Here is a 26,184-nt window from a genome sequence, read left to right as displayed (position 1 = left end):
TAGTCATTTTTAAAATATATTAAATATTTATATACTTGTTTCTTATAATATATAATGCAGTTTTTTCTATAATTATAACATTTACAAATTAAGTTGCATGCTCCATTTCCTATGCAAATTACATAAATTTATATTATTTTTAATCCTATATACTTCAATTTAGAAATATAACATATTGGGCTATTTTATAATATATTTTGAGCATCTTTTCTACGGTTTAAAATAACAATTAGAACTGAAACCATATTTATGAGCTATTTATAAGGTTAAATAGGTCCTTAAATTAAAATTATTTTTAAAATAATATTTAGTAAATATTAAATATGTAACACATAAATAAGTATTGATGTAAATTTTAAAGCATAATAAAAAATATGTGTAATTAGATTGTTATATTGCGTTTGAGAGGACAAAATAAAATATATTTGCTATTTTAATATATAAATTTAGATAAATATTCGTTAAATGTTATTCATTGCTCATTTTATCTTATATATTATACTACTATAGTTATAATGTATATATATTCAAGTAATTTATTAAAAATCCTAAGATAAAATAATTCTATTTTAAATTTAAAAAGTTGCAATTCACTAAGAACTGATAATATAATACGTGACAATATGGAATAATAAAAGACATTTAATATAATGGAGTCATTAACTCTTTCTTCATCAATCTCATTTTTTATAATATAAAACCGTATATCCCCAATTGTATATTTGACAAAATATATAACATTGATACCTTTATAATGCACTATTATATGTTATTGATTTATCATTCATTCAATAAAACAAATACTTATGTATCTATGTTAGAAAGTATCATATATAATTTTTTACTGAATATTTATAGAAAACAATTGTATGTAGTATACAACAAGGATTTAGGGGATATTCTTATTTTTTTTTATTTTATTATTAATTTTTTAAATAATAAGTAATTTTATAAAAATATATTTTTTATTAACTCATTATGTTAGTAATGTTTTATTCTTAAAATTATATAAATCAATTTAGAACTGAAAATTATATGAACCATTCTAACAACATCATATTTATAAAAATTATAAAATATATATAATTTCGTATTATAATTATATAAGTATATTTTTTAATTATACTTATGAGTTCATTTACCTATAATAATAGTAATAAACGAATTTACTTATTTATAATTTTTAATAATTATATCGAGTTTTAAAATAAGGTTCATAGAATATTAATCCCAAAATATAAGTTATTAATTAAATTTATAATTCCAAACAATCGGATTTTCTTTTATAGACAAAAAAAATTAACAAAAAAAATAAATTAATAAATGGTATAGGATCAGCCTGCATAAGTTTGTATATATTTAATAATGGATCTTTTTTTCTACCAACTGAATTTATAACCGGTTTTAGGCGTTTGATCCTATCATCTGAACTTATAATTATTTTTGTCTTTCTGTTTCCATCAACTAATTTTATAACTCCCTTCATGTTTTTTTTTTCCGATTTTTTTGATGATCCAAACGATAAACACTAAAATAAAAATATAGGGGAATATATATTTTTTTACAATAATAAAAATTCTTTAAAAATGCTGTATTTAGTAATTATATTATTATTTACCTTATATGCAATTAATAAAATAATGGGTATTAAAATAAGTGTAACCGAAACACCAGTTAAACTACACTGCTTAGATGTACAACATACTAATGTGGCATTCATAAATTTTATTTCGGGTTTACAATCCCCTGATCCATTCCATGTAGTTGGAAATATATTCCATGTTTTTTTCAAATTTGGGTTAGAACTTAGTGAGTTTACCAATTGACCAATTTGTTGGGAGTTAGGTTGATTGACTTGAGCTGGGACATCTGGGGTTTGATGTATGATATGCTGCGATTGGGGAGATGGTTGTTTTTGTGGTATTGGACTGGGTGCTAGGTTTGGTGGTGGATCTTTTTTCGAAGTTGATGAATCTGTTGGATCTATTGGTGCAGTTGGTGAATTTGATGGTAACTGGCTTGGTGAATCTCCTCCATTTATTGATTTTTCGGGTTCAGACGGGTTACCATCTGGTTTAGAAGGAGCACCGATGCTATTCAAATGGCTAGTTACATTACTAATAAAATTATTTAAATATTTATTAGATTTATCGTAAACCTTTTTTAAATCATCCATAGCGCCATTATATACATTAATGATTTTATCCGTAACTTCTTTAACCTTTTTCTGATTTTGATCAATAAAATCGGAAGTTTTTTTCAAAATTTCCGTTCCATTTAATATAAATTTAAAAATTGATGACCCCCAATCAAAGGATCCTTCTGATGTACTTGATGTGGGACCATTTGATCTATCACCAGGATTTACGTCTCCGCTACTTCCACCCCCCCCTGTATTTTTTTTACTACTGTCTGAAATGTTTGGTGGATCTTGACCATTTGACCCTCCTTGAGATTTTTGTGATGATGGTGGTGCTGGTTGTGGTTCTGATTGTGGCGGCGGTGGTTCTTTTTTTGAAGAAAATTGTAATGGTGGTGGGCCCGCTTTTTTTTTTTGAGAATAACATTTTTTTTTAGTGATTATATATGGTTTAAAACTTCTTACCGCATCCATTTCTACTCCATCTGGGTTTGTCAGTTTTTTAAGATTAGTTTCTAAATCATTTTTTGAACCATTTTTCTTAATAGCATAACTTCTAAAATCATCATATATACCTTTTAATTTATTCAATAAACGAAGATATGAGTTGCATTCAGAAATGCTTAAATAAAGGCTTCTATATTGAGTAAGGCAATGGTCAGAATATTTAGAAAGATTATTACTTCCAGCACCGTTATCTTTATAATCTACAACTGTTTTACATATTCTAATAAGTAATAAATAAAATTCGGCCATATACCTAAGATAAGCTTCTTTCAAACCCTTTATACTATCAAAAAGTTCCCAATAATCCAATTTTACTTTATGATTCTTTAAATATTTCTCATAAGCACTTTTTAAAATAATAGTATCAATATAACGTGTTTTATCCTTTTTGCCTTTGCTTTTGTTATGTATCCTAAATAATTTATCACTTACCCACATCAAGAAACATTCATCATACTTATTATAATAAGTTTTTCTTATTGATTTTTTGAATTCCATATATATATATACGGTCAAAGCATTAATACGTTCTTCATTTGTTTTACAATCATCGTTACTACAATAACTTTTGATGGATATTTCTTTGTTAATTTTCGTCGTATCGACATTTTTACCTTTAAAATAACTATCACCTTTAATAAGAAATTCACACTAAGAAATAGTTATAAAAATATACATTAATTCAAAATTTATCAAATAAAATTTAATATTATTTAAATGTAAATTAAACATAATAAAATTAAGGATAGATATGTTTTATTTTAAAATAAAGTTATTTACCATTTTTAGTGTTTGTCCATAGGAATATAAGTTCGTTTTTAAATTGGTGACTGACGTCATATTGTTTTTACATAAAACTTATATACTACACCAAAAAATTTATCCAATTATTTGCCTTGATATGTGAAATTTCCAGTAGTTAAACACACTATTAGCATTTTTCTCAATAATAATATTAATTTAAAATTAATATACAACTATATAATAAAATAGAACATATATCCACTTTTGTTACGATTCAGATAAGTATCCTTATTTTGTGATTTGTTCGAAACATTTTTATCATATGCGAAATATCGCTATTCTTAATAATATTTGTAATAGCTTCATTGTATAATTTTGTGTAACATTTTAATAAGTTTAAATAAAACACATTTTCTAATTATTATACGTTCTTACATTAGATAACTATCCATTTTCTTGATTTATAGTAAAAGCATAACCAATTTTATATTATTATAAATATATAAAGAATTAAAAATATGCTATTACTATAATTGTTAAAAATGTATTTGTATCTCATTATTTGAATACCATGTATTGATATATGCTATTGTTCAACGTGAAATATTACACTTTTTTATATAATTTCTAACAAATATAAAACACTATTTGTGTTTAAATTTAATATTATTCTTTTTTCTAATTAAATAAATATAATACGTTTAATTATCTTAATTAATAATTCACTTTAGAATATGTAATAACTTTGCTTATGTGCTAACATTTCTTATATATACATATAGTTAATGAATAGTTTTTAGTGTATATAGTATCTAATTTTTAAAATTAAAAAAACGTAATATACAAATTAATTGAGCTATTGCAATTAAAATAAAACATGAATATAAATTAGTTTCGGGGTAATAGTTATTATATATAAAATGTATATTATTCTTTTCATTCTTATTATCTATTTAATATATAAATGATTAATAAATGTATTTTAAACAATAAAGAAAATAAATATAATTTAATATATTAATTTTTATTTAAAAATTCTATAAATACTTTGGTTAGAATAATTAATTAATTTGAGAATCAATATAATATGAGCTACCATTTTAAGTACACATTTATACTTATAATCTAAACATATATTATGTGTTATATATTTTATAATAAAACGATATTTATTTATATAATGAAATAGCTGTATTTTTAACGAGCATTATGGAATTATTATATTGATTGATAACTTTAATGTCATAGCACCATATTAAAATATACTTAGCAACAAAATGTAGTATTTTATTTGATTTATTATGCATACAATTTTAATCTTATAATACCTTTAAGAACATATTTAACTAATTTATACCAATATAGTGCATCAAATAAACATAATATATTGTTCATATTTAGAGCATACTAATCCATTATTGTTACTATTATTGCTACTAATATACCGCTGTACACTACAACGAAATAATTAATGCACTCAAGAGAAATACTTTAAACCAATTACTAATTTTCCTTGCTTCATTGTTTTAAAGTGCAACATTTTAGAGCATATATTATTTCGTAATAGCACTATATTTAAAATATAAATTTATAAGTTTGTGCATATATAATAGCCTAGTATAAATATTATTGTTCAAATAAAATTAATTATTATGTGCTTTTTCGATAAAATTAATATTTAATTATATGCCGTTTTACAATAAATAATATTTCAATATTAATTATTGTTAGAATATTTTACTATTTTATATGCATAGGTATAGGTATATAATAATAACCCTAATCATATATACTTAATTTTTTTTAATTATTATAAAAATTATTAGAACAAAATACATATCAAATCTTATTAATATTTTATATTTTATTTTTTAACTATTCTAAATATAATATATATACCTCAAATCTATAAAATTTAAAAATTAATAATGATTAACCTAATGTTATACCTTTATGAAAATAAATAAAGGCTTACAAAACTATTTCTATTAATACTAATTAATTTTAATAAAATGTAAAGTAATCAAATAAAGCGAAAATATTATATATTGTTAAAATTTAATAAAATATTATACATATATCTATAATATAATTTTATTGTATTATTAAAAATGTTAGATGCATAAAATGCCTTTTATAGATAATGTTGCATTGTCGAATCTCGATCGATATTTAATGAATCTATATTTTATGATTACCTATTATATATTAGTATTATGTTTAAATAATATTAAACATATACCAATTAACCTGAAAGTATATTATAATGTAAGCAATTGGTCCAAATGAATATAATTATATGTTATAACCTCGTATATGAGATTACTATATTGTTTGGTTTGAAAGTTATAATTTAAATCAAAATAATAATGACACGAATTATAAGCTTTACTAAATAAAATGCTCCATCAAATAAAGAAACATACTGTGTTACTCATGGTTCAACATAGCTATGGGTTAACACGCCTTATATAATAAATAATAAGGGTTCTTATATATAGTTAGACAAAATTAGAGATAAATTATAAAATGTGAAGTTATAATATTGCCACATGTAATATATACAATCGAATTCGATGAAGGTATTGTAACTTATGTAAAATATATTATTCGACCCCTTTCATATTAACGAGTATGCAACTTTTGGTTGTATATTTACTCACCATCCCGAGATTAAACATACGGGATGACATATATATTTAATCAGGATTTATAGACAAATAAATATGGCCAAATTATAAATAAATTAATTAAAATATGGTTTTAATTCAAAGTATAGACTCCATAAAACAAAGCTGTAGCCCATAGTCCCAAATCTTAACCCCAAATATGGGTTCCCCAAAACATAACTATATTTCCTGAGCCACCCCCCCAATATAGATTATAATTTTATTAATAAATGTGTTTAAATTAAGTTTATTTAAAATATTATAATTATTAACTAAAAATGTGCATATTTAATATCCATTAATATGTAATATACATGGATGGAAATAAGGATAAATGAGTTTTGACAAATACTAAACAAAGATAAATTATACATATAACGTGATTGTATATTAAATTAAAAATATATAATAATAAAACAAACACAAACTAAGTCGTAAGACAGAATATACATTAAAATGCAAAAATATTTATTTTATAAATGTACATATAAAATACAAAATTATAAACATACAAATAATAAATATTATGATTATAACAAATGAATCATTTGTATTTCAATTATTAATTATTTTCTGAATATTCTTTCACAAATTATATACAATGATGTAAATAAGCCAAAATATTTTCCATGTAAGTAAATATATAAGCTTTACATTAACAATTTATAATAAGCAAATTGTATTTATTTTGACATTTATGTAATCAATTATAAACTTAAAATATTGACACATAAATATAGAAATGGAGAGCCTAGTCACGTGCACTATGTGAATAATATGAAGTATGTGGATATCTATATTCAGTAAACAATCCACAACAAGTTGTATGGCGATACCTCGTTTTTTTGTACTGATCACTGTAATAAGTAATACTATCAATTATCTCATGATCACGATTTTTTTTATTGTTATTATTTGATTGGTTTTCTTGTTGAGGTTCTATATCATTTTTTTTGTTGCTTCTCTTTATTTTTTGGATAGCACGAATGACCCTACTTCTTAATCCAGATGTCTTAGATCGATCACTCTAGAAATAAATATAATAATATATATATACGTTAATATGTACGTCACAGTATGTAAATACCCACTATTATATAATTTTCGATATATTAGTTTATATTTTGTTTTGGCAACTTACTTTCTGCTCCGAGCAATGTATTGATACAGCCAAAAGGGTATACAAGATGATACAAACTAAACTAAATATATTTTTATTCATTTTTTTATTAATAAAAATTGTTTTTCGAATAAGGTGGCTTAAATAATATATATGATTTATTTTTTTTATCTTCCTTTTTATATATTATTGTTGTAAAACAATGATGCTATTATTTAATATTACAAATTTTTTATTTTAATTTATTTAAACAATTTGTCTCATATTTATGAAAGTATATTATAATAAATTATATGTTACTGCTATTTTAAAGTGTCCACAAAATTATTTTATGTAATTATAAGTTAACAATATTTTTAATTTTTATTTTATTTTTAATTTAATATAAATAAATAAATAATATTTTTTAAATGGATAAAAATATATATATAACAATTTATTCTAAATACATAAAATTGTATATATTTGTTCTGAATATTTTTGTTTAATTAAACCATTATATTTAATATAACAAAATTAATTTTAATATTTAAAATATAAATAAAATAATGCACTAATTTATATGCATATATAATAACTCTATCATCGAAGATGTAGATATACAATTTCGAAAATTTTATATTTATGTTTTTTTCAAATAACAAACCATTTTCGTAAAGAACAAATTATTTTAATTACAAACAAACAAGTTTATGCAACAAATTCAACCTAAAATATTTTTTTACATATTTTATATAAATAAGTCTTTAGTGTAGCATAAAGGTTCATTTAATAACATCCTTGATACTTTATAAACATGTTTTTTATTTTTGTATGTCTACATCCAAATTAATATAATTTAATTGTGGTAATAAATATTGGATGCATATATATTGTAAATCAATTTATGCAAAAATATGAAAAACGACTACCAAAAATTATTATTTGCATCTAAATCCATTCTTATTTGTTATATTTCTCAAATGTTTAATATCATTTAATAATATTTTGTATTTTTTTTATAAAAATAGGTGAATGAGCCTTAATATGGTTCCCATATACTAAAACCCGAATTATTTATACTAATAAATGCAATATACCTTATTTATTATTGTTTGAATTTTATATTGTCTATTAAATACGAACCCATGTATTTTTAGCACAAGAATAAAACTTATTAAATTTATCATATAAATAATGTCTTTTCTTTTATAAACAAAAATAATCAACAAAAAAAATAAATTAATAAATGTACGGGATCGGTCTGTATAATATTTTCTACATTAATTAATCCCATTTCCCCACAATTTCTCATAATAAATATTAAAGTATTTAAATCGACGTTATTTTATAAAATCAAATCGATGCTCTAAAATCATCTGTCTATATCGATTCCCACATTTGATCGATTGCCCCATAAACCATTAACCACAAATTAACAATAAATATAAAAAATACATAGTTAAACACAATTACCACTATTTTATATTAACACGAAATTCAATTATTATAATTTGTCATATATATATTTAAGACAATTCATTAAACTAATAAATATTGTCAAATCATTCAAAATTATACAAATAAAATGTAATGTGGTACTTAACCTTAACCCATTTATGGGTTCCACAAACACAACCTTAACCCTGACCCACTACATAAAATCATATAAAAAATAGGCAAAATACAATGTAAACATGCAATAATATGCATAGTAATTTTATATTTTATTCATTATGTTATTTAAATGATTTTATAAACACAAAAATTATGATCCAAAAATATGGTCAAAAATGACTTATTTCCAAATAGACAGTTTCGTAACATATATTAATCATTATTACTCTTCCTGGACTAACCACTACTTTTCGAATCATATATTAAGTTTCATTTTCTTCTTTACTTTTTTTAATTGTTTTCTTATATATTGTCTTTGAAATAGTTTATCAATTCCAAATAATGAATACTAATATAAAAATGGTAAATTTATTATATATTTTTTGATAAACGCATATAAGGGATCACAAAAATATAATTTAAATATTATAGTTTTTAATTCCTTATTATTTACCTTATAAGCAACTCCCAAGAAAACAGGTATTACAGAAAATGTCGATAAACCTGGAATTACTGTGTTTAATATCGACGAACTTGATGTAGCTACAAAAATTTCTGCATCATCTTGTTCAGAATTTTTTTCAGGTTTTATTTTTGGAATAGATGAAAAATCGCAAGATTTATCATTATAATATGTATTTATTAAATTGTTATAATCATCTGATAATATAGATAACATTTTATTATATGAACTGTTTTCTATATTCTTAGAATCTTTATTGAGTTCTTTAAATTTTTGAACAAATTCATTAGCTTTTTGCGAACATTTTTTGCAATCTAACTCACTTTTATTACACTCACTATATATGTTACATAAGGTTTTTAATACTTCATAAAATTTAGATATTTCATTAATATTCATATCCATCAAATCTTTTTTTTTATCTATAATGTCTTTATAAGTTAGATCATTATCTTTTATTTTATTATTATAATGCTTATTTTTTCCTATATAATTAGTATAAAATTTATTTAAATCGGTCATTTTATTTTTTGGCTTTATACTTAGTTTATAACTTAACCATAAAATAGCGTATTCGGCAAGTTTATCATATTTTGAATCAAATTTGTCCTTTAACGTTTCTAACAAATGAATAACACCAGAACTAGCCATTTCAAAATAATCAAGACATTTATTACTATTTGAGGTCCTATTGTAATGACAATACTTGTGGATTGGTCCTTTAACTGATAGAATTATTGGTCCAAATGATGTTTCAATCTCACTAAAGTAGCCATTGATCTTATTAAATTCTGTATACTACAAATATATTTTATGAATTAAACAAAAAACGTATTAATATAAATGCTAACCAAATGAAAATTAATATAATTTATGGGGGATACAACATATAAAACACATACGAAGAGAATAATTTATTTAAAAAATTATATACCACATCCTTAAAATTATAACATGACTCTGCCATAATTTGGAGATTATGAGGGATAATAATATTTATATATATTACGTAAATATTTGTTGTATCTATTTAAATTCTTTGCATAGGAATTATATTTTGTTAAACATGCTATACTTATTTTATGGCAATTATATAAATTACCTTAAATGGAGAGTTGCTTAATATACTTTTTCCATATGTATATATGTTACATTTATACAAAAATGCTATTATTACTATAATCCTTAAAAATATATAAATAATTATTTAATACGATATATTACAGTTTTATATAGTTGTTTCTTATAATATAGATTTTTCTAAAATTATAGTATTTTTAAATTAAGTTGCATGTTCCATTTTCTATTCAAATTACATAAATTTATATTATTTTTATTTAATATAGATAAATTCATGGCCGATTTTAATATGTTCAATAACTTTATTATTAATCCTATATACTTCAATTTAGAAATGTATTTTATTGGGCTATTTTATAATATATTTTGAGCATCTTTCCTATGGTTTAAAACAAACAATTAGTACTGAAACCATATTATTGAGCCATTTGTAAGGTTAAATAAGTCTTTGAATGAAAACCATTTTTAAAATAATACTTAGTAAATATTAAATATATAATACATAAATAAATATTGATGTAAATTTTAAAGCATAATAAAAAAATATGTGTAATTAGATTGTTATATTGCGCTTTGAAAGGACAAAATAAAATATATTTGCTCTTTTTATATATATAATATTCGCTAAATATTATATATTGTTCATTTTATCATATATATTTTACTTCTATAGTTATCAATGTATATGATCCAAGTAATTTATTAAAAAATCTAAGATAAAATAATGCTATTTTATATTTAAAAAATTATGATTCACTAATTAGTGATAATATAACACGTGGAAATATGGAATAATAAAAGACATTTAATATAATTGACTCTTTAACCCTTTCTCCATCGATCCAGTCTTTTAAAATATAAACCCGTATACCCTCAAATTTATCATTAACAATATATGTAACATTGATACCTTTATAATGCACTCTTATATGTTATTGATTTATCATTCATTCAATAAAACAAATACTTATGTATCTATGTTAGAAAGTATCATATATAATTTTTTACTGAATATTTATAGAAAACAATTGTATGTAGCATATAGCAAGGATTTAAAGGGACATTTTTTTCAGATTTTATTATTAATTTTTTCAATAATAAATGATTTTATAAAATATATATTTTTTGTCATTCATTATATTAATAGTGTTTGCATTCTTATAATTATATAAATAAATTGAAAATTATATGAACCGTTCTAACAACATCATCTTTATATATATATTATAATAATATATAATTTTGTATTATAATTATATAAGTATATTTTTTAATTATACTTATGAGTTCATTTACCTATTATAATAGTAATAAACGAATTTACTTATTTATAATTTTTAATAATTATATCGAGTTTTAAAATAAGGTTCATGGAATATTAATTCCAAAATAGAAGTTATTAATTAAATTTATAATTCCAAAAAATCAGATTTTCTTTTATAGACAAAAAAAATTAACAAAAAAAATAAATTAATGAATGGTATAGGATCAGCCTGCATAAGTTTGTATATATTTAATAATGGAGGTTTTTTCCTATGAACAGAATTTATAGATTTTTTAGGCTGTTTTTTATGAATTGATGAACATATAATTATTTGCACAGGTCTTTTTCCTCCAATTGAATTTATAACCTTTTTCATGGTTTTTTTTCTCTTCAATTTTTTTCTCCATCCATATGACAAATACTAACATAAAATTATGAAAAATATATAATATTTTATAGTGAGGAAATATTTTAAAAATTGTATACTTCATAATTTTATTTTTATTTACCTTATACATAATAGACAAAGCAATGGGTATTAAAAGAACTATAATTGAAATTCCAATTTGTTTGTATTCTTTGAGTACATATATATCACCTATTCCTGTTGTTTTATTTCCTTTTACTTCGGTCCCAGTATCTTCTTGTTTAACCACTGTGATTCCCACTTGGATTTTAGATCCTCCTTGATGGTTTTTATCAGAATTTTGGTTTCCAGGTGAGTCCTGAGACGATTGAAGTGGGTTAGTTTGTTCCTTAGGATCTGGCAACGGTAATGTAGTGGGTGGCGTTCCCGATGAACTTTGAGGTAAATTTTTTTGAGACGAGAGTGAGTCATTAGGTGTGGGTACCCCACCCCCTGTGCCGCCTGATCCTGATTGATCATCATTTTGTATAAAAATATTGGCTACTTTTTTAGAATAGCTATTTATATTATCAATAGTGCCATGTAATAAATTCCTCGATTTGTCGTAAGCAGCTTGTATATTAGACATAGATTTACTATATATATTTTGAATAGTATTCGTCGTGGCTTCTGTAACTTTTTTCTTAATCGTTTCAAGCGAAATGACAGCATTATTTAATTGTTCCTTGCCTTTTGATGCGATCGTAGAAATGTATGACCCAATACCAAAATATGGCCATGATGTACTTTGAGGCCCATTTTCTACTGGATCACTACCTGGCCCATCTCCTGAACCTCCTAAACCTTCTTGACTTCTTTGATCACCATTTGATCCACCTACTTGTCCTCCTTTATCATCTTTTCCACCACCTGAATCTTTTTGTTCGTCTCCTGTAGCTCCTTGTTTATTCTCTTGAGGTCCTTTGATATTGCCTGTATCCTTTGTTCCACTATTTGAGGTGGTTGATGCACCTCCAGGAATATTTGAATCCGTTATTTGATGTGATTGTTGTGAATTATCATCTTGTGTCTGCTTCATAGCCATAGGAAATGGTGTGGGCGGATCTTCTATTTGTATGGGGGCAATATTATCCTTATTCCTTGTTTCCGTTTTTTTTGTATCCCCTGGTGGATCTCCTTGACTTGCTGATTTGGAACTTGCCGAGGGATCATTCATTTGGGATGTTTTCATTTGTGTACCATTTTCTGACACATCAGTTGAATTCCCTTGTTTAGGGTCTAAAGTATGATTTTGATTATCTGTATCAGTTGATAAACTGCCTTTAGTATCCTTAGGAATTTCCAAGTCATCATTATCTTCATCACCATTATCTTCATTATCTTCATCATCGTCATCATCATCACCATTATTATGATTATAATAATAATAAAATCCCATATCTTGAGATTCTGGTGAATTAGGTGTGCTCTGGGCTTTTCTTTCTGAATAATCCTTTAACATGCTATTTCCCAATTGTATAAGCTTGGAACTATTATTCTTTAATTTGTTATGTATTTTTTCGCATCCTTTAGTGTTAAAATTATTTTTAAATGGTTTTTCTTTCGGTGACAGTTCTATAAGCTGATTAAGTATATCCTCTCTGTGGATATTTTCCTGTCTAGCAGTTTCTATAAAGTTGTTATATGTTGTTTTTAAATGATTCAATAACTTACGATACGGGCCACACGGACTAATATGTTTAAAAAGTTTATTATATATAACATAGAATTCAAGGGCCTTTTGTGGATATTCGTGTGGTTGTATATCTTTTGTTTGGACTTTCTTAATTGTATCCAAAATATTCTGAAATAAAAAGTAAAGAACATTCATAATCGCAATATTAGAATTTGTTAGATACATTTTATTTTGTAAAAGGTTCCAATAACTAAAATTTCCAAAATTATTCTTTAAATGCTTGTCATAAATCGAATTTAAAGTAAAGGAGTTATCTTCGAATTTCCTATATAATATATGGCTTATCCACATAATAAAATAACTAATATATCTTTCATCATTGCTTCCATTAAAATTTTGATTTTTCCCAATTAATTCCATAAATACATATGCACCAATAGCGTTGATTCTTTCATAATCACTATAACAACTTTTATATCCACCATCCTGTTCAGGGCAATATTGGGTTATTCTTGTGTCATTGTAAAATTTTCTCACATTAACAGACTTACTTTCAAAAAGTTCATCAACTTCACGAAATAAATTAAACTAAGAAAATGTTTTTAAAAAATTAATAAAACATTTATTAACAAAAAAGTTATTAAAATGAAGTTAATGATAATTAATAGCTCATATACACCCTGAAATATAATAAATCATTTTTATTTAAAAAATTGTATTTACCGCATATGCTTCCATTATAATTGGGTTATGTTTTAATTTTTAGATCAATTGTCATCATATTGTTTTTAAATAAAATATATATGCTGAAACAAAATAGGTTAAACAATGTCTTGATTCCTCTATATAAAATTTTCAGTAGTAAACCCGTTATTAGTATTATTCTCAATAATAATATTAATTTTAAATCAATATACAATAATATAATGAAATAAAACTTATATTATCTTTTATTGCATTTTAGATAAGCATCCTTATTTTGTGACTTGTTTGAAACATTTTTATCGTATGCGAAATATCGCTACTCTTAATAATATTCGGAATACCTTCATTGTATAATTTTGTGTAGACTTTTAATGTGTTTAAATAAAGCATGTCCCCTAATTATTACACGCTCATGCATATAGAATTATGAATTCTCTATATTTATAGTAAAGATGCCATCGATTTTATATTATTATAAATATATAAAGAATTAGAAATGTATTATTACTATAATTGTTAAAAATGTATTTGTATCTCATTATTTGAATGCCATTTATTAATATACGTTATTATTAAACGTGAAATATTACACATTTTATATTATTTCTAATAAATATAAAACACAATTTGTGTTTAAATTTAATATTAAGAAATAATTTAATATTTTCCTTTTTCTAAATAAATGGAATATAATATGTTTATTTATCTTAATTAATATATATAAATTAATAATTCATTTTAGAGCATGTAATAACTTTCCTTATGTGCTAAAATTTCTTATATATAAATATAATTAATGAATAGTTTTGAGTGCATATCTTATCTAATTTTTTAAATTAAAAACGCATAATATACAAATTAAGTTAATTGAGCTATTACAATTAAAATAAACCATGGGTATAAATTCGTTTTTGTGTAATAGTTAGTATATATAAAATGTATATTATTTTTTTCATTCTTATTATCTTTTAATATATAATTAATTATAAAAGATATTTTAAACAATAAAGAAAATAAATATAATTTAATATATTATCCTTTAATTTAAAAGTTTTATTAATGCTTGGGTTAGAATAATTAATTAATACAAGAAGCAGTATAATATGAGTTACCATTTTAAGTACACATTTATACCTATAACCTAAGCATATATTATGTATTGTATATTTTATAATAAAATTTTATTTAGCTTTAGATATAAAAATTTATATTCTAAAGGAGAATTATAGATTGGTTAATAAAATTTATGTTATCTTACATGACAATGGTGATTCTAATATTACCATATTAAGGCTTAAATAAATGTTATAATTTCTCATTTGATTTTGCATGTATACAATTTTAATCTTATCATCCGTTAAATAATTTATATAATGGATTTATACCCATATAGTGTATCGAGTAAAAACAATATATTTGTTCATATATAATAATGTATTAATTTTATATAATTATTGTTTCAGTTATAGCATTGTATACTACAATGAGATATTTAATGCGCTTAATAAAAATACATTAAACCGATTAGCAGTTTCCCTTGCTTCATTGTTTTAAAGGATACCATTTTATAAAATATATATTATTTCGTAATAGCAATATATTTAAATTATATATTTAGAGTTTGTATATATATAATAACCCAATAAAAATGTTATTAGTTCAAATAAAATTTGTTATTATCCGCCTTTTCGATAAAATTAATGTTTAATTATATAAAGCTCCCCAATAAAACAATATTCCAATATTATTTATTAGTAAAGTATTTTATTATATGTATAGAGGATATAATGACAACTCTAATTTTACCTGTTATATTATTTATAATTATTATAACAAAATGTTATATGAAATTTTATTAATATGGTTATATTTATTTTTGAAATATTTTAAAATATAATTTATTTATACCTCAAAGTTATAAAACTTAAAATATTGTATATATAGTTCAAATTTTATTGTATTATTAAAAATGTTAGATGCATAAAACATCTTTTATATATATCGTTGTATTGTCGAATCTCGATCGATATTTTGTGAATCTATATTTATGATTACCTATTATATGTTGTAATATGCTTAATTAATCTTAAAATCACATATTAACCTGAAGTTATATTATAACTTCATATATAATGTTATTATATTGTTCGGTTCAAAATACAATTTGAATCAAAATATTAGTGATATAAATAAAGAAACATGTTATGTTATTCATGATTCAATATAGTCCCCGATTAACAAGTCTTATATAATAAATAATAAGGATTCTTATATATAGTTAGCCAGAAATTAGCAATGCGATATAAAATATAAAGTTATAATATTTCCACATTTAATATATATGAACAAATTATATGAAAATATTATAACACGCGGAAAATATAATATGTGGCCCCTTTCATGTTAATGGCTACGTCCTTTTTTGGGTACGTATTTAGACATAATATCGAGATTACCCATAAAGGATGGAAAATATATTTAATCAAATTATAAAAAATTAAATGAAAATATAACCTTAGCCCAAAGCATAGATTTCTTAGAACAAAACTATAACCCATAGTACAGACCCATGTTCAAAAATACGGGCTTCATAAAATGAAACTCTAAACCTAAAACCTCAATATGGCTTATAGTTTTGTTAATAAGTATGCTCAAATCAAGTTTATTTAAAATATTATAATTATTAACTAAAAATGTGTATATTTAAAATCCATTAATATATAATATATATGCATGGAAGGGGTAAATGTGTTTTGACAAACGCTAAACAAAGGTAAATTAATTATATAATGTGTCTGTATATTAAATTAAAATGCATATTATAATAAAATTATGAATAAAACAAACAATAAAACAAATTTAATTATTCTATAAAATGTTAAATATATTATTTTTAATTGTATAAACAATCATAATAAAACATAATAATAAAGAGTGGCTATCTTGATGTTTTTATTTTATTAATCTTCGAATCAATGAATTTCCGTATGTTCATAGCCATATCAATCAAATTCGGCATAACTAAAAGCAGAAATGATAAGGCTGGCGATATGAATAACGCCAAAAAAGCTGCAGTCAACAAAAGACCCTTCATAAAAATTTTTTTGATGACGTTTTTCGTCTTTGGATTATTTTTTAATTCGTTTTTACTACTTGAACTGATCTCCTTATCCTCAGTATCCAAGAAATTTTCATCATTTTCCAATTGGCTAATGTCTTCATGTTCTGATACAGAAATGTTTTCACCATTTTCCAATTGGCTAATGTCTTCATGTTCTGATACAGAAATGTTTTCACCCTTTATTATTATTCTTTCGTTTTGTATCGGTTGTATTGGTATTTTATCATTCCTTATATTGTCAAGCTCTTTTTTTACTTCTTCTAATTCTGTCTGAAGTTCATAAATTAACTTTTTCGTTTTCTCATCTACATTATTTAAATTGGGTGATATATTACTTCCTTTATGCTTCTTTATACGTGAATCTATAATATTTCGAAGATTTGTTATTTCTTCGTCATCATCAATGTACTCACTGAATTGATTTGCAAGGCTCAAGGTTGACTCATAAAAATTATTTAAATCGAATTGCTTGTCTTTATCTGCTAATATCCTACTATTTTTAAAATTTATTATATTCCTTTCAAGATATATGTTTCTTTCGTTTATAAAGTATAATTCCTGCAAACAAATGAAATATTCATTAACATATATATAATTAGTTTTAATTGTGTCTTTAACTTAGCATAAGCTTTTTGCCGATACATGAAACAATAATATAAGGTTAATGCAAAACAGAGTGATACGAAAACTATAATAAAATAGTATGTAACTTACTTTTGGGGCATATTCAAAAGAACAAATAATAATTGAAAACAAAACAAATTTTAAAATACTGACTTTCATTTTAAATATTATTTATCAAATAAACAAAATAATATATGTAGTTTTATATAATGATGATAACTTCATATTTATTAATTTTTTGTTCTAAAATATATTAATAAATGAATATATTTATAAAAAATTATGACATTTAATAATTTCCCATTTTCTATAGAATTAATTAATGTAGCTGTTGTAATAAATTTCGCTATATTTATTAAAAGTATTTATAGATATAAATATTAACTCTTCTCTAAAAAATAAACAAATTTTAATATTTTAATTATAAAAAATATATTTATATAATAATTTTTCCATAAAAAATATTTTTGCAAATTTGTTATACAAATAGGTTTTTAATATAATTTATAATATACTGGTATATTTAATGATACGGTTGTAAGTTGTATATTTATAAACTTATATTTTTATATTATTGTTTACATACAAACAAATTAATAAATATCAATTAAAATGATAAAATATTAGATACATATATTTTTTTTATATGAATAAATACAAACATATAATGAAAACATAAAAAATCGTCGTTGTTATTTACATTTAAATGGTTTTTAATTTATTATATTTCTCCAATTTTAAATATGAGTTAATAATATTCTATATTTTATTTACCACTTTTTTGTAAAAATATTTTTTTTTCATAAATTGGTATGTAATAATTTTATTTATAAATATATCTCAGAATATACAACATCATGTTTATTATTTCTATTAAAATGGTATAAAATATTCATGCTTTCAAATTTAATCCAAACAAAATAAAATTCCAATATCAAATCACAAAAAATAATACATATATAACCAATTTATTGAAAAGGATACAAATTCATTTTATTCCAAATCGAAAAAAGAAATATATTTAATGCTATTATCTTTTTTTTTCATCATATTAATTTAACAAATGTTAAGACACTTTTTATATTTAAATAATACAATATTTCGACTTTTATAAATAATAATTAACGACAAATAAATATTACAATTCAGTTATAATAAAAAAAATTATTTTATGTTTTGTTATAAAATATGAAATCGATCCTTAACCTGGCTCTCGTTTATAAAAATTAATTTTATTAATGGACAAATTTACTATTTAGTATTCTTTAAATGTATATATATTTAAAATTGACTACAAATATATGTTAATTGAAATTATAATTCTAAATAATTTAGTTGTCTTTTATAAACAAAAAAAAATAAATTAATAAATGGTACAGGATCGGCTTGCATAAATTTGTATATATTTAATAATGGATCTTTTTTTCTACCAACTGAATTTATAACCTTTTTTATGATTTTTTTTCTCTTCGATTTGCTTGTACACCCAAGTGATAGATACTAACATAAAAATGGGAAAATCATATTTATGTAGAAAGTAAATGTTAAATACATTATATTTACTAATTGCATATTATTTACCTTATACATAATTGTTAAAATAATGGATATTGAAATAATTATAATACTAATACCCGTTATGTCACATTTGCTATTCGGTCCTATACACCATATTGATGGAGCTTCTTTCACTTTAACATTTGCTACAGTAATTACGTTTTCTTTTTTTGTATTTGAAGGATTAATACCAGAAATTGATAATGTATCTTAACCAGACAGTGATGTTTGAGATCCTATATTTCCATCAGTAAGTGCAAATTGATGAATTGGTTAGAGCTAGTCTGTGAATCGATTGATTTTGGTGATGGCGAATCTGATAGCGTTTGGGGATATGGTGATTATAGTTGTGACTGATCAGATGTATCCACCCCATCCCTAAACTATTGGATCCAGATTGATCATCACTTAATTGAAAAGTACCGAATGGATTAAATTGGTTAGTTATACTATTAACAGCACCACTATTATAATTAGTAGATCTAGTATAAGCATCTTTTACAATAGTCACAGTCTTATCATAAGCGCCTTTTAGTATGCACACAGTGTTATTATATGCATCACTGATTTTATTAGTGGCACTTGTTAAAATATTCTTTAAAGATTGATATATACCGGAAAGCCTGAACCCTAAATAAACGAACTGAAAATTAACAACAAATACAAAATACCGAGATTATACTTCAGCATACTTAATATTTAATTTATAACACTCAAATGTAAGTGTTGTAATTTATGAATATGTATTGTTGGTTGGGTCCCTTTCATATTAAAGCTTATACACCCCTTTATGTATTGCAGATCTATGCACATTTAGCGACCAAAATACAGTAGTTGTAATATATGTGTTTGTTCGTTTAATAATTTATTATATATATTAAATAGACTAATAAATATTATAAAAAATCAAATGTAAGTATATTCCTGAACCACAACCCCAAGTACATAATACAAAAAACCTTTATTTCGAACACCTTAACATTAAAAAATATATAATTAAAAAAAAAAAAATTTCGTATATAAATACTCTATATTTTATTTTTACAATTTTATTTAATTTTTACTGTATTCTTATTTAATTTTATTTTATATATTTTTTTACATTTTGTATTGTTTTATATTTTATTAATATTGGTACAGTTGTGTTAAGATTAAAATTAAAAAATAAAATTGAAAAATCTGTGATTAACCATAACAGAAAATTTAATATACTGTTGTTATGATGAATTCAAATATTGTTATTGTAGTTGTAACTGTTGCAACCATATATAAATAATATATATAATTTCAGATAAATTAAATTCATTAATACATAAAAATATAAAAAATATGTATACTCAAATAAAGGCAAAAAATAACAAAACAATAACTATATATTTTATACAATTACTATTATATCTATCCGATATAACCGTTTATTATCCATTACACATATGTATATATAATCATAGTTATTCCAAATCATATATTGTAAAAATTAGATTAAAACGAATATTTACTTTTTATATTGTTGCTCTCTTTATATTTTAAATTGTCTGTTTTCATTAAATAATTCAGATATGTAAGCATATGTTTTTTTTTCAAGATGCATATAAGTAAGGGCATGCAAAGTCCTATATATATTATATATATTTTTGGATAGAAACTATAAAAAAAAATGGATAATACGCTCATAATGCGTAACAACAAAATATATTATATATAATTAAATCTAGCTTTTTAAATATTATTATAATCTATAAAATTAAAATGATAATATTTGGGATGCTATTTTTCATCCGTTGCAATGAGTTCATTTAAATAAAAAATTTCCCGTTTAAATAATTATAATAAATTTATTTTTTTATTTTTAAATATTTATTAATTTTTTTATAAATTTCTCGCATATTTTTTCCCTTCTATTTTAAATATACATATATAACGTCTTTTTACACTTTTTAAATTTATATTTTACTTATCAAATACAAAAATGAATAAAATATATATTAAGGTTGCTTTAGCACTTTTAGGTATCGCAGGATATATGCAAAATGTAGCATTTGCAAGCGAAACTGCTGAACAAATTTGTAATAAATACTCCCTCATCAACCATGGTCCATTAGCAATGTATGAAAAAATGAAAAAATATATACATATAATATAAATATCCATACTCGTGAAATCCATGACTTCATAATTATTAAATATTCATATTACCATTTTATAAATTCATTCATTCATTTCTTTCTTTTTTTTTTTTTACGCATTAAAAATTATCTCTCTTTCACCAATAATATTTCCAATGAAAGATATGAGCAATACAAAGATGAGGCATGTATCAACCCTTATGAAGCTTTAGAAGTAATGAAATATGCAGTCAATTCTAGAGATATATTAGCAAAACTTTCTGAGGTTGATGTACACGATTACTCGACCTATTCTACAGAAAATGGACACATAATATATAATAAGAAAATTGGAAATATGGACATTGGAAGACTTGATTTTACCATTCCATCTGCCTCTAAAGTATCAAATAACAAGCAATTTTTAACATATAAAAATAACTTAAAATCAAATAATCATTATTATATTTATCCATATATTTTTTTTCATTAGTACGAAGATGTATATAGGCATTACTGGGATTTCAAATATGACAAAACTCCAGATAAGAAAATTATTAATGGTACATAAAAATAATCAATAAATTTAATATGTCCTTATCACTATTTACGTATCTTTAAATTTTACTATTCTTTATCCATTATTTTCATTAATATTTTGTTATGTTCATAATATTTCATTTATATCTGCAAAATGATCATTTTTTAGAAAAAGTTGCTCGTTTATACTGCAAAAATCTGGCCGTATTTGAAAAACATAACCCAGATTCTAATTATACACCCCTCAAAAAAGTATATACTATAGGCTCAAGAACTTATGTAAGCACATTTTTTCTCATTATTTTTCTAAAAATTCTATTATTCATATTATTATACATTAATTTACACAATATATATATATTTTATTCATTAATTTTGTAGAAAGAAGACTTTATTGTACTTACATTTCCTTCAAGAATTCTAAATTTTGACGGTGAAATCAATAAAGAAACTGAATTGGAAGAAGTTTACAGAAATCAAAAATTATTCGAACTTGACATTGATCCTGAGGAAGCATTAAACAAATATGGTGATAATATAGTCGGATTTGTAATTAAAAGCGACAAAGATAATGATCAAGTTCGTGTTACTTATATCAACGCTGTAAGCAATCTCAAAAAACAATAACATAATCATTTTTTTTTCATTTTTCTCATTTTAACATTTATCAAAAATTTAGTTTCTATATAAATCATATATTTCATCATATTCCCACACAAAATATTGAGATATTTTATATATTTATCCATTTTTTTCGTAGATCTATGATAATGGCAATTCTACCGAGTTTGCTGACAATAAAAGACAGAGAGCTCATGAATATACAAAAATCCTAAAGTTAGCACAACGCATTATAGCTAATGATTTCGATTATCCTCCACGTGAACCTGCTCAGGCAATTTAATATTGTGATCCATATATTAATAAAATTAATTTATCTTTATACAGAATGCCTATTAAAATTACCATCACAACATTTTGATCGTTTTAAAATTATTATTTGTATGTAATTTCTCGTTCTTTTTGTATTAAAATATATTGAATGTGTTTAATTTCATGACGAAATCAAATAATTAATGCTATAATTCAATTATATTTTCTGTTTGATTCTCCTTTATATTACTTCGATCATTTTTTTTGACCGTTCGAAATTTATCTTTGTACTTTTTTTATTATTATAAAACTTTAAATTTGTTAATAATTAATTATATATCAATCGAAATACTCAAATTAACATATAATTTACTTTTTTCTTTATTATTTATATTTTGGTCCTTAAGGTATGTCTTTGAAAGCATTTACAGGACCCAAATAATCAATACAATATAAATATTAAAAATTACAACTTATTCTATCACTTTTAATAACTTATTTCTTATATATATTTAAAACAATTCGTTAAACTAATAAATATTATCAAATTATTAAAAATTATACAAAATTAAATGTAATGCGATACATAATCCTAACCCATATATGCGTTTCACAAAACACATCCTAAACACTAAATCAAAAATTAAAAGTTAAAAATCAAGTATATTAAACATACTATTTCTCCTTTCATAAAACCTACATTTATGCATATATTTGGAGGCATACTTCAATATATATAGTAGAAAATTGCATCTCTACCAATAAGGGTTATTAAAAAGTAAAAAAAAATAAATAAGCCATAAAATGTGAAAGCACAACATGAACATATATTATTATTGCATAGAGATGTATATGGAGAACAAAATTAATATTTAATTAAAAAAATTATGAACAGTATTTAAAACAATATATACTATAACACTGGAGAGGGATTGGAAATAATAGGAATCAGGAATCCATTTAATAACTATTATTTTAATTTCATAGCATTTTATATGTATGTTTATCTATTTCCGTTTTTTTATTTAAATGTCACAAAATGTTCGTATTGCATGATGTACCCCATCATCAATGTTTGATGGAGCTACATATTTTGCGCATTTCTTTATTTCACTAGGAGCATTCTGTACTGCTATCGAAGTTCCTATGCCTTGTAACATCTCTATATCGTTTTCACCATCTCCTATAGCTAATGCATCATTTAAATTTATATCGAAATGTTTGCATAATGCTTTTACACCTTCAAATTTATTTGCATTATGATGATACACTTCTATATATGTTTGAAATGTGTTATCTACAAAAACTCGATGCGAAAATTTGTTTTTATACATTTTTAATACACTTGATAAGTTTTCTTCATCTAATAATATCAAAATTCTGTATATTTTTGTATTTTTTAATGTTTCTTCATCAATAATATCAGGTTTTGTAGGTTCAAGATTCAAATATCGATCAGTATATTCATTCTTTTCAAATACATGTGCTTTTTCTAAACTATCCCAAAACATACGTCCAACGAGATTGTTTTCCTTTGAAAAATTATATATATCCATTATTAATTTTTTATCTATATAATTATCAAGTATTATGTCACCATTAGGACCGTAAGTGATAGCGCCGTTTAAATATATTCCGGGCATTAAACTTAAATTATTTTTTTTAACATCTTTTCCTATTAAAGCATTAACTGAAAACATCGGACGACCAGTAGCAAAAACTATTTTTATTCCTTTATTTTGTGCCTTTGTTAAACTTTCTATATTTAATTTGGATACTTTTTGATGTTTGTTTAATAATGTTCCATCTAAATCGATAAAAACGATTTTTATATTATTTTTTAAATTATTTTTATCGACGGGCTTCCCATTTTTATCTCTTACAACGAGAGCGCCATGATTTGGTTGCTCATCATAAGCTTGTTGCTCTTTATATACTTCTCCTGCATCATTAGTTTTGGACCCAGATAAAAATTGAATCAATTTTATAATCTTATTTCCATTATTATTTTCCTAAAAATACATAAATTTTGAATGTATTTAGAATTAAATTTTATTTTATAATGTAAAGCATCACCATATTATAAATTTTAGCACAATAAACCAATATTTACAAATTTAACATATAATATTTTACCTTGCCACTATATCCTTTGCATAAGCATATTAAAAGAAGAAATAAGCTTATTTGTATTAATTTGAGATTCATTTTTGCAGTATATATTTATTTTTTTTAATACCATAAAAAATTAAAAAAAAATTATATTTTTATATATAAAATTATCATACTAATTCTATTTCTATACCATATAATTTAATCTACTTATATTTCTCCGTATAGTATTTGGTATTAATTATTTCAATTTATCATATTATAACAACATCGCTTAATTATATTAATTTGTATATAAAGCTATAAATATATAAAAAATTAATAAAAAATGTTGTTAAATATTTAAAAAACAATTTAATTATAATTTTTTTTAATTAATATTTTAAAAAAAATATATATTGTCGATCCAACAATGTATATTTATTTTTAATTGTAATATATAATTAAATTAACGACATATATCCACAATAAACATTTAGTATGTTTAATTATTTTGGTAACAACACATTAGAGCCTAATAATATCAAAAATAATACTAAATTAAAATAATTCAATTGAGTTTAGCTATATATTTTTTTCTTAGCATCATTTATAATTTTTTTTTTCATTATATTTTCATATTATAACTTGAATTATTTCCTTTTTCTCAATTAAATTTTACCATATTTTTTTATATAATTAAACTTTCCATTATTTATAAGTATTTTAATAACATTTTCGAATTATCATTTTTTATTTTATACTATTTTCAATTGCAAAAATGTATAATATAAATATATATATAATGATCTAAATGCATAAAAATGTGTGCCTTTGTTCTGAATATTTTTTGTTTCTTTTCGAAGATTGATCATGATGTTTCTCCCGACAACCCACAATAAACTCTTAGATAAATTATAGCCAGCAAAATGTTAAGTGTTGT

General features: G+C 22.5%; 8 protein-coding genes across 8 annotated transcripts; 1 reads left to right on the top strand and 7 right to left on the bottom strand.

Moving 5' to 3' along the window:
- Positions 1-1,255: 1,255 nt before the first annotated feature.
- PVVCY_0101560 (PIR protein CIR protein) lies at positions 1,256-3,487 on the bottom strand (the record flags this gene model as incomplete). The annotated part of the gene is made up of 3 exons (XM_037634232.1): positions 1,256-1,528; positions 1,619-3,298; positions 3,428-3,487. The coding sequence occupies 3 exons, from the start codon at positions 3,485-3,487 to the stop codon at positions 1,256-1,258; spliced, it is 2,013 nt and encodes a 670-aa protein (XP_037490031.1).
- Positions 3,488-6,811: 3,324 nt separating this feature from the next.
- On the bottom strand, positions 6,812-7,282 carry PVVCY_0101550 (fam-c protein; the record flags this gene model as incomplete). Its single annotated transcript, XM_037634230.1, has 2 exons — positions 6,812-7,087; positions 7,202-7,282. The coding sequence occupies 2 exons, from the start codon at positions 7,280-7,282 to the stop codon at positions 6,812-6,814; spliced, it is 357 nt and encodes a 118-aa protein (XP_037490030.1).
- Positions 7,283-9,039: 1,757 nt separating this feature from the next.
- On the bottom strand, positions 9,040-10,206 carry PVVCY_0101540 (CIR protein PIR protein; the record flags this gene model as incomplete). Its single annotated transcript, XM_037634228.1, has 3 exons — positions 9,040-9,090; positions 9,231-10,037; positions 10,174-10,206. The coding sequence occupies 3 exons, from the start codon at positions 10,204-10,206 to the stop codon at positions 9,040-9,042; spliced, it is 891 nt and encodes a 296-aa protein (XP_037490029.1).
- A 1,522-nt stretch (positions 10,207-11,728) lies between these two features.
- On the bottom strand, positions 11,729-14,363 carry PVVCY_0101530 (CIR protein PIR protein; the record flags this gene model as incomplete). Its single annotated transcript, XM_037634225.1, has 3 exons — positions 11,729-12,004; positions 12,093-14,213; positions 14,349-14,363. The coding sequence occupies 3 exons, from the start codon at positions 14,361-14,363 to the stop codon at positions 11,729-11,731; spliced, it is 2,412 nt and encodes an 803-aa protein (XP_037490028.1).
- Positions 14,364-17,268: 2,905 nt separating this feature from the next.
- On the bottom strand, positions 17,269-18,234 carry PVVCY_0101520 (fam-b protein; the record flags this gene model as incomplete). The annotated part of the gene is made up of 2 exons (XM_037634223.1): positions 17,269-18,009; positions 18,166-18,234. 2 exons carry the CDS (start codon positions 18,232-18,234, stop codon positions 17,269-17,271), a joined length of 810 nt encoding a protein of 269 aa, XP_037490027.1.
- Positions 18,235-19,879: 1,645 nt separating this feature from the next.
- On the bottom strand, positions 19,880-20,322 carry PVVCY_0101510 (CIR protein PIR protein, fragment; the record flags this gene model as incomplete). The annotated part of the gene is made up of 2 exons (XM_037634220.1): positions 19,880-20,160; positions 20,304-20,322. The coding sequence occupies 2 exons, from the start codon at positions 20,320-20,322 to the stop codon at positions 19,880-19,882; spliced, it is 300 nt and encodes a 99-aa protein (XP_037490026.1).
- A 1,279-nt stretch (positions 20,323-21,601) lies between these two features.
- PVVCY_0101500 (fam-a protein) lies at positions 21,602-23,181 on the top strand (the record flags this gene model as incomplete). The annotated part of the gene is made up of 6 exons (XM_037634217.1): positions 21,602-21,738; positions 21,921-22,140; positions 22,231-22,300; positions 22,447-22,556; positions 22,659-22,880; positions 23,038-23,181. The coding sequence occupies 6 exons, from the start codon at positions 21,602-21,604 to the stop codon at positions 23,179-23,181; spliced, it is 903 nt and encodes a 300-aa protein (XP_037490025.1).
- Positions 23,182-24,175: 994 nt separating this feature from the next.
- PVVCY_0101490 (haloacid dehalogenase-like hydrolase, putative) lies at positions 24,176-25,358 on the bottom strand (the record flags this gene model as incomplete). The annotated part of the gene is made up of 2 exons (XM_008628534.2): positions 24,176-25,162; positions 25,287-25,358. 2 exons carry the CDS (start codon positions 25,356-25,358, stop codon positions 24,176-24,178), a joined length of 1,059 nt encoding a protein of 352 aa, XP_008626756.2.
- Positions 25,359-26,184: the final 826 nt, after the last annotated feature.

Source organism: Plasmodium vinckei (assembly GCF_900681995.1).
Source record: "Plasmodium vinckei vinckei genome assembly, chromosome: PVVCY_01".
NCBI lineage: Eukaryota > Apicomplexa > Aconoidasida > Haemosporida > Plasmodiidae > Plasmodium > Plasmodium vinckei.
This window is presented reverse-complemented; position numbering and strand designations above follow the sequence as displayed.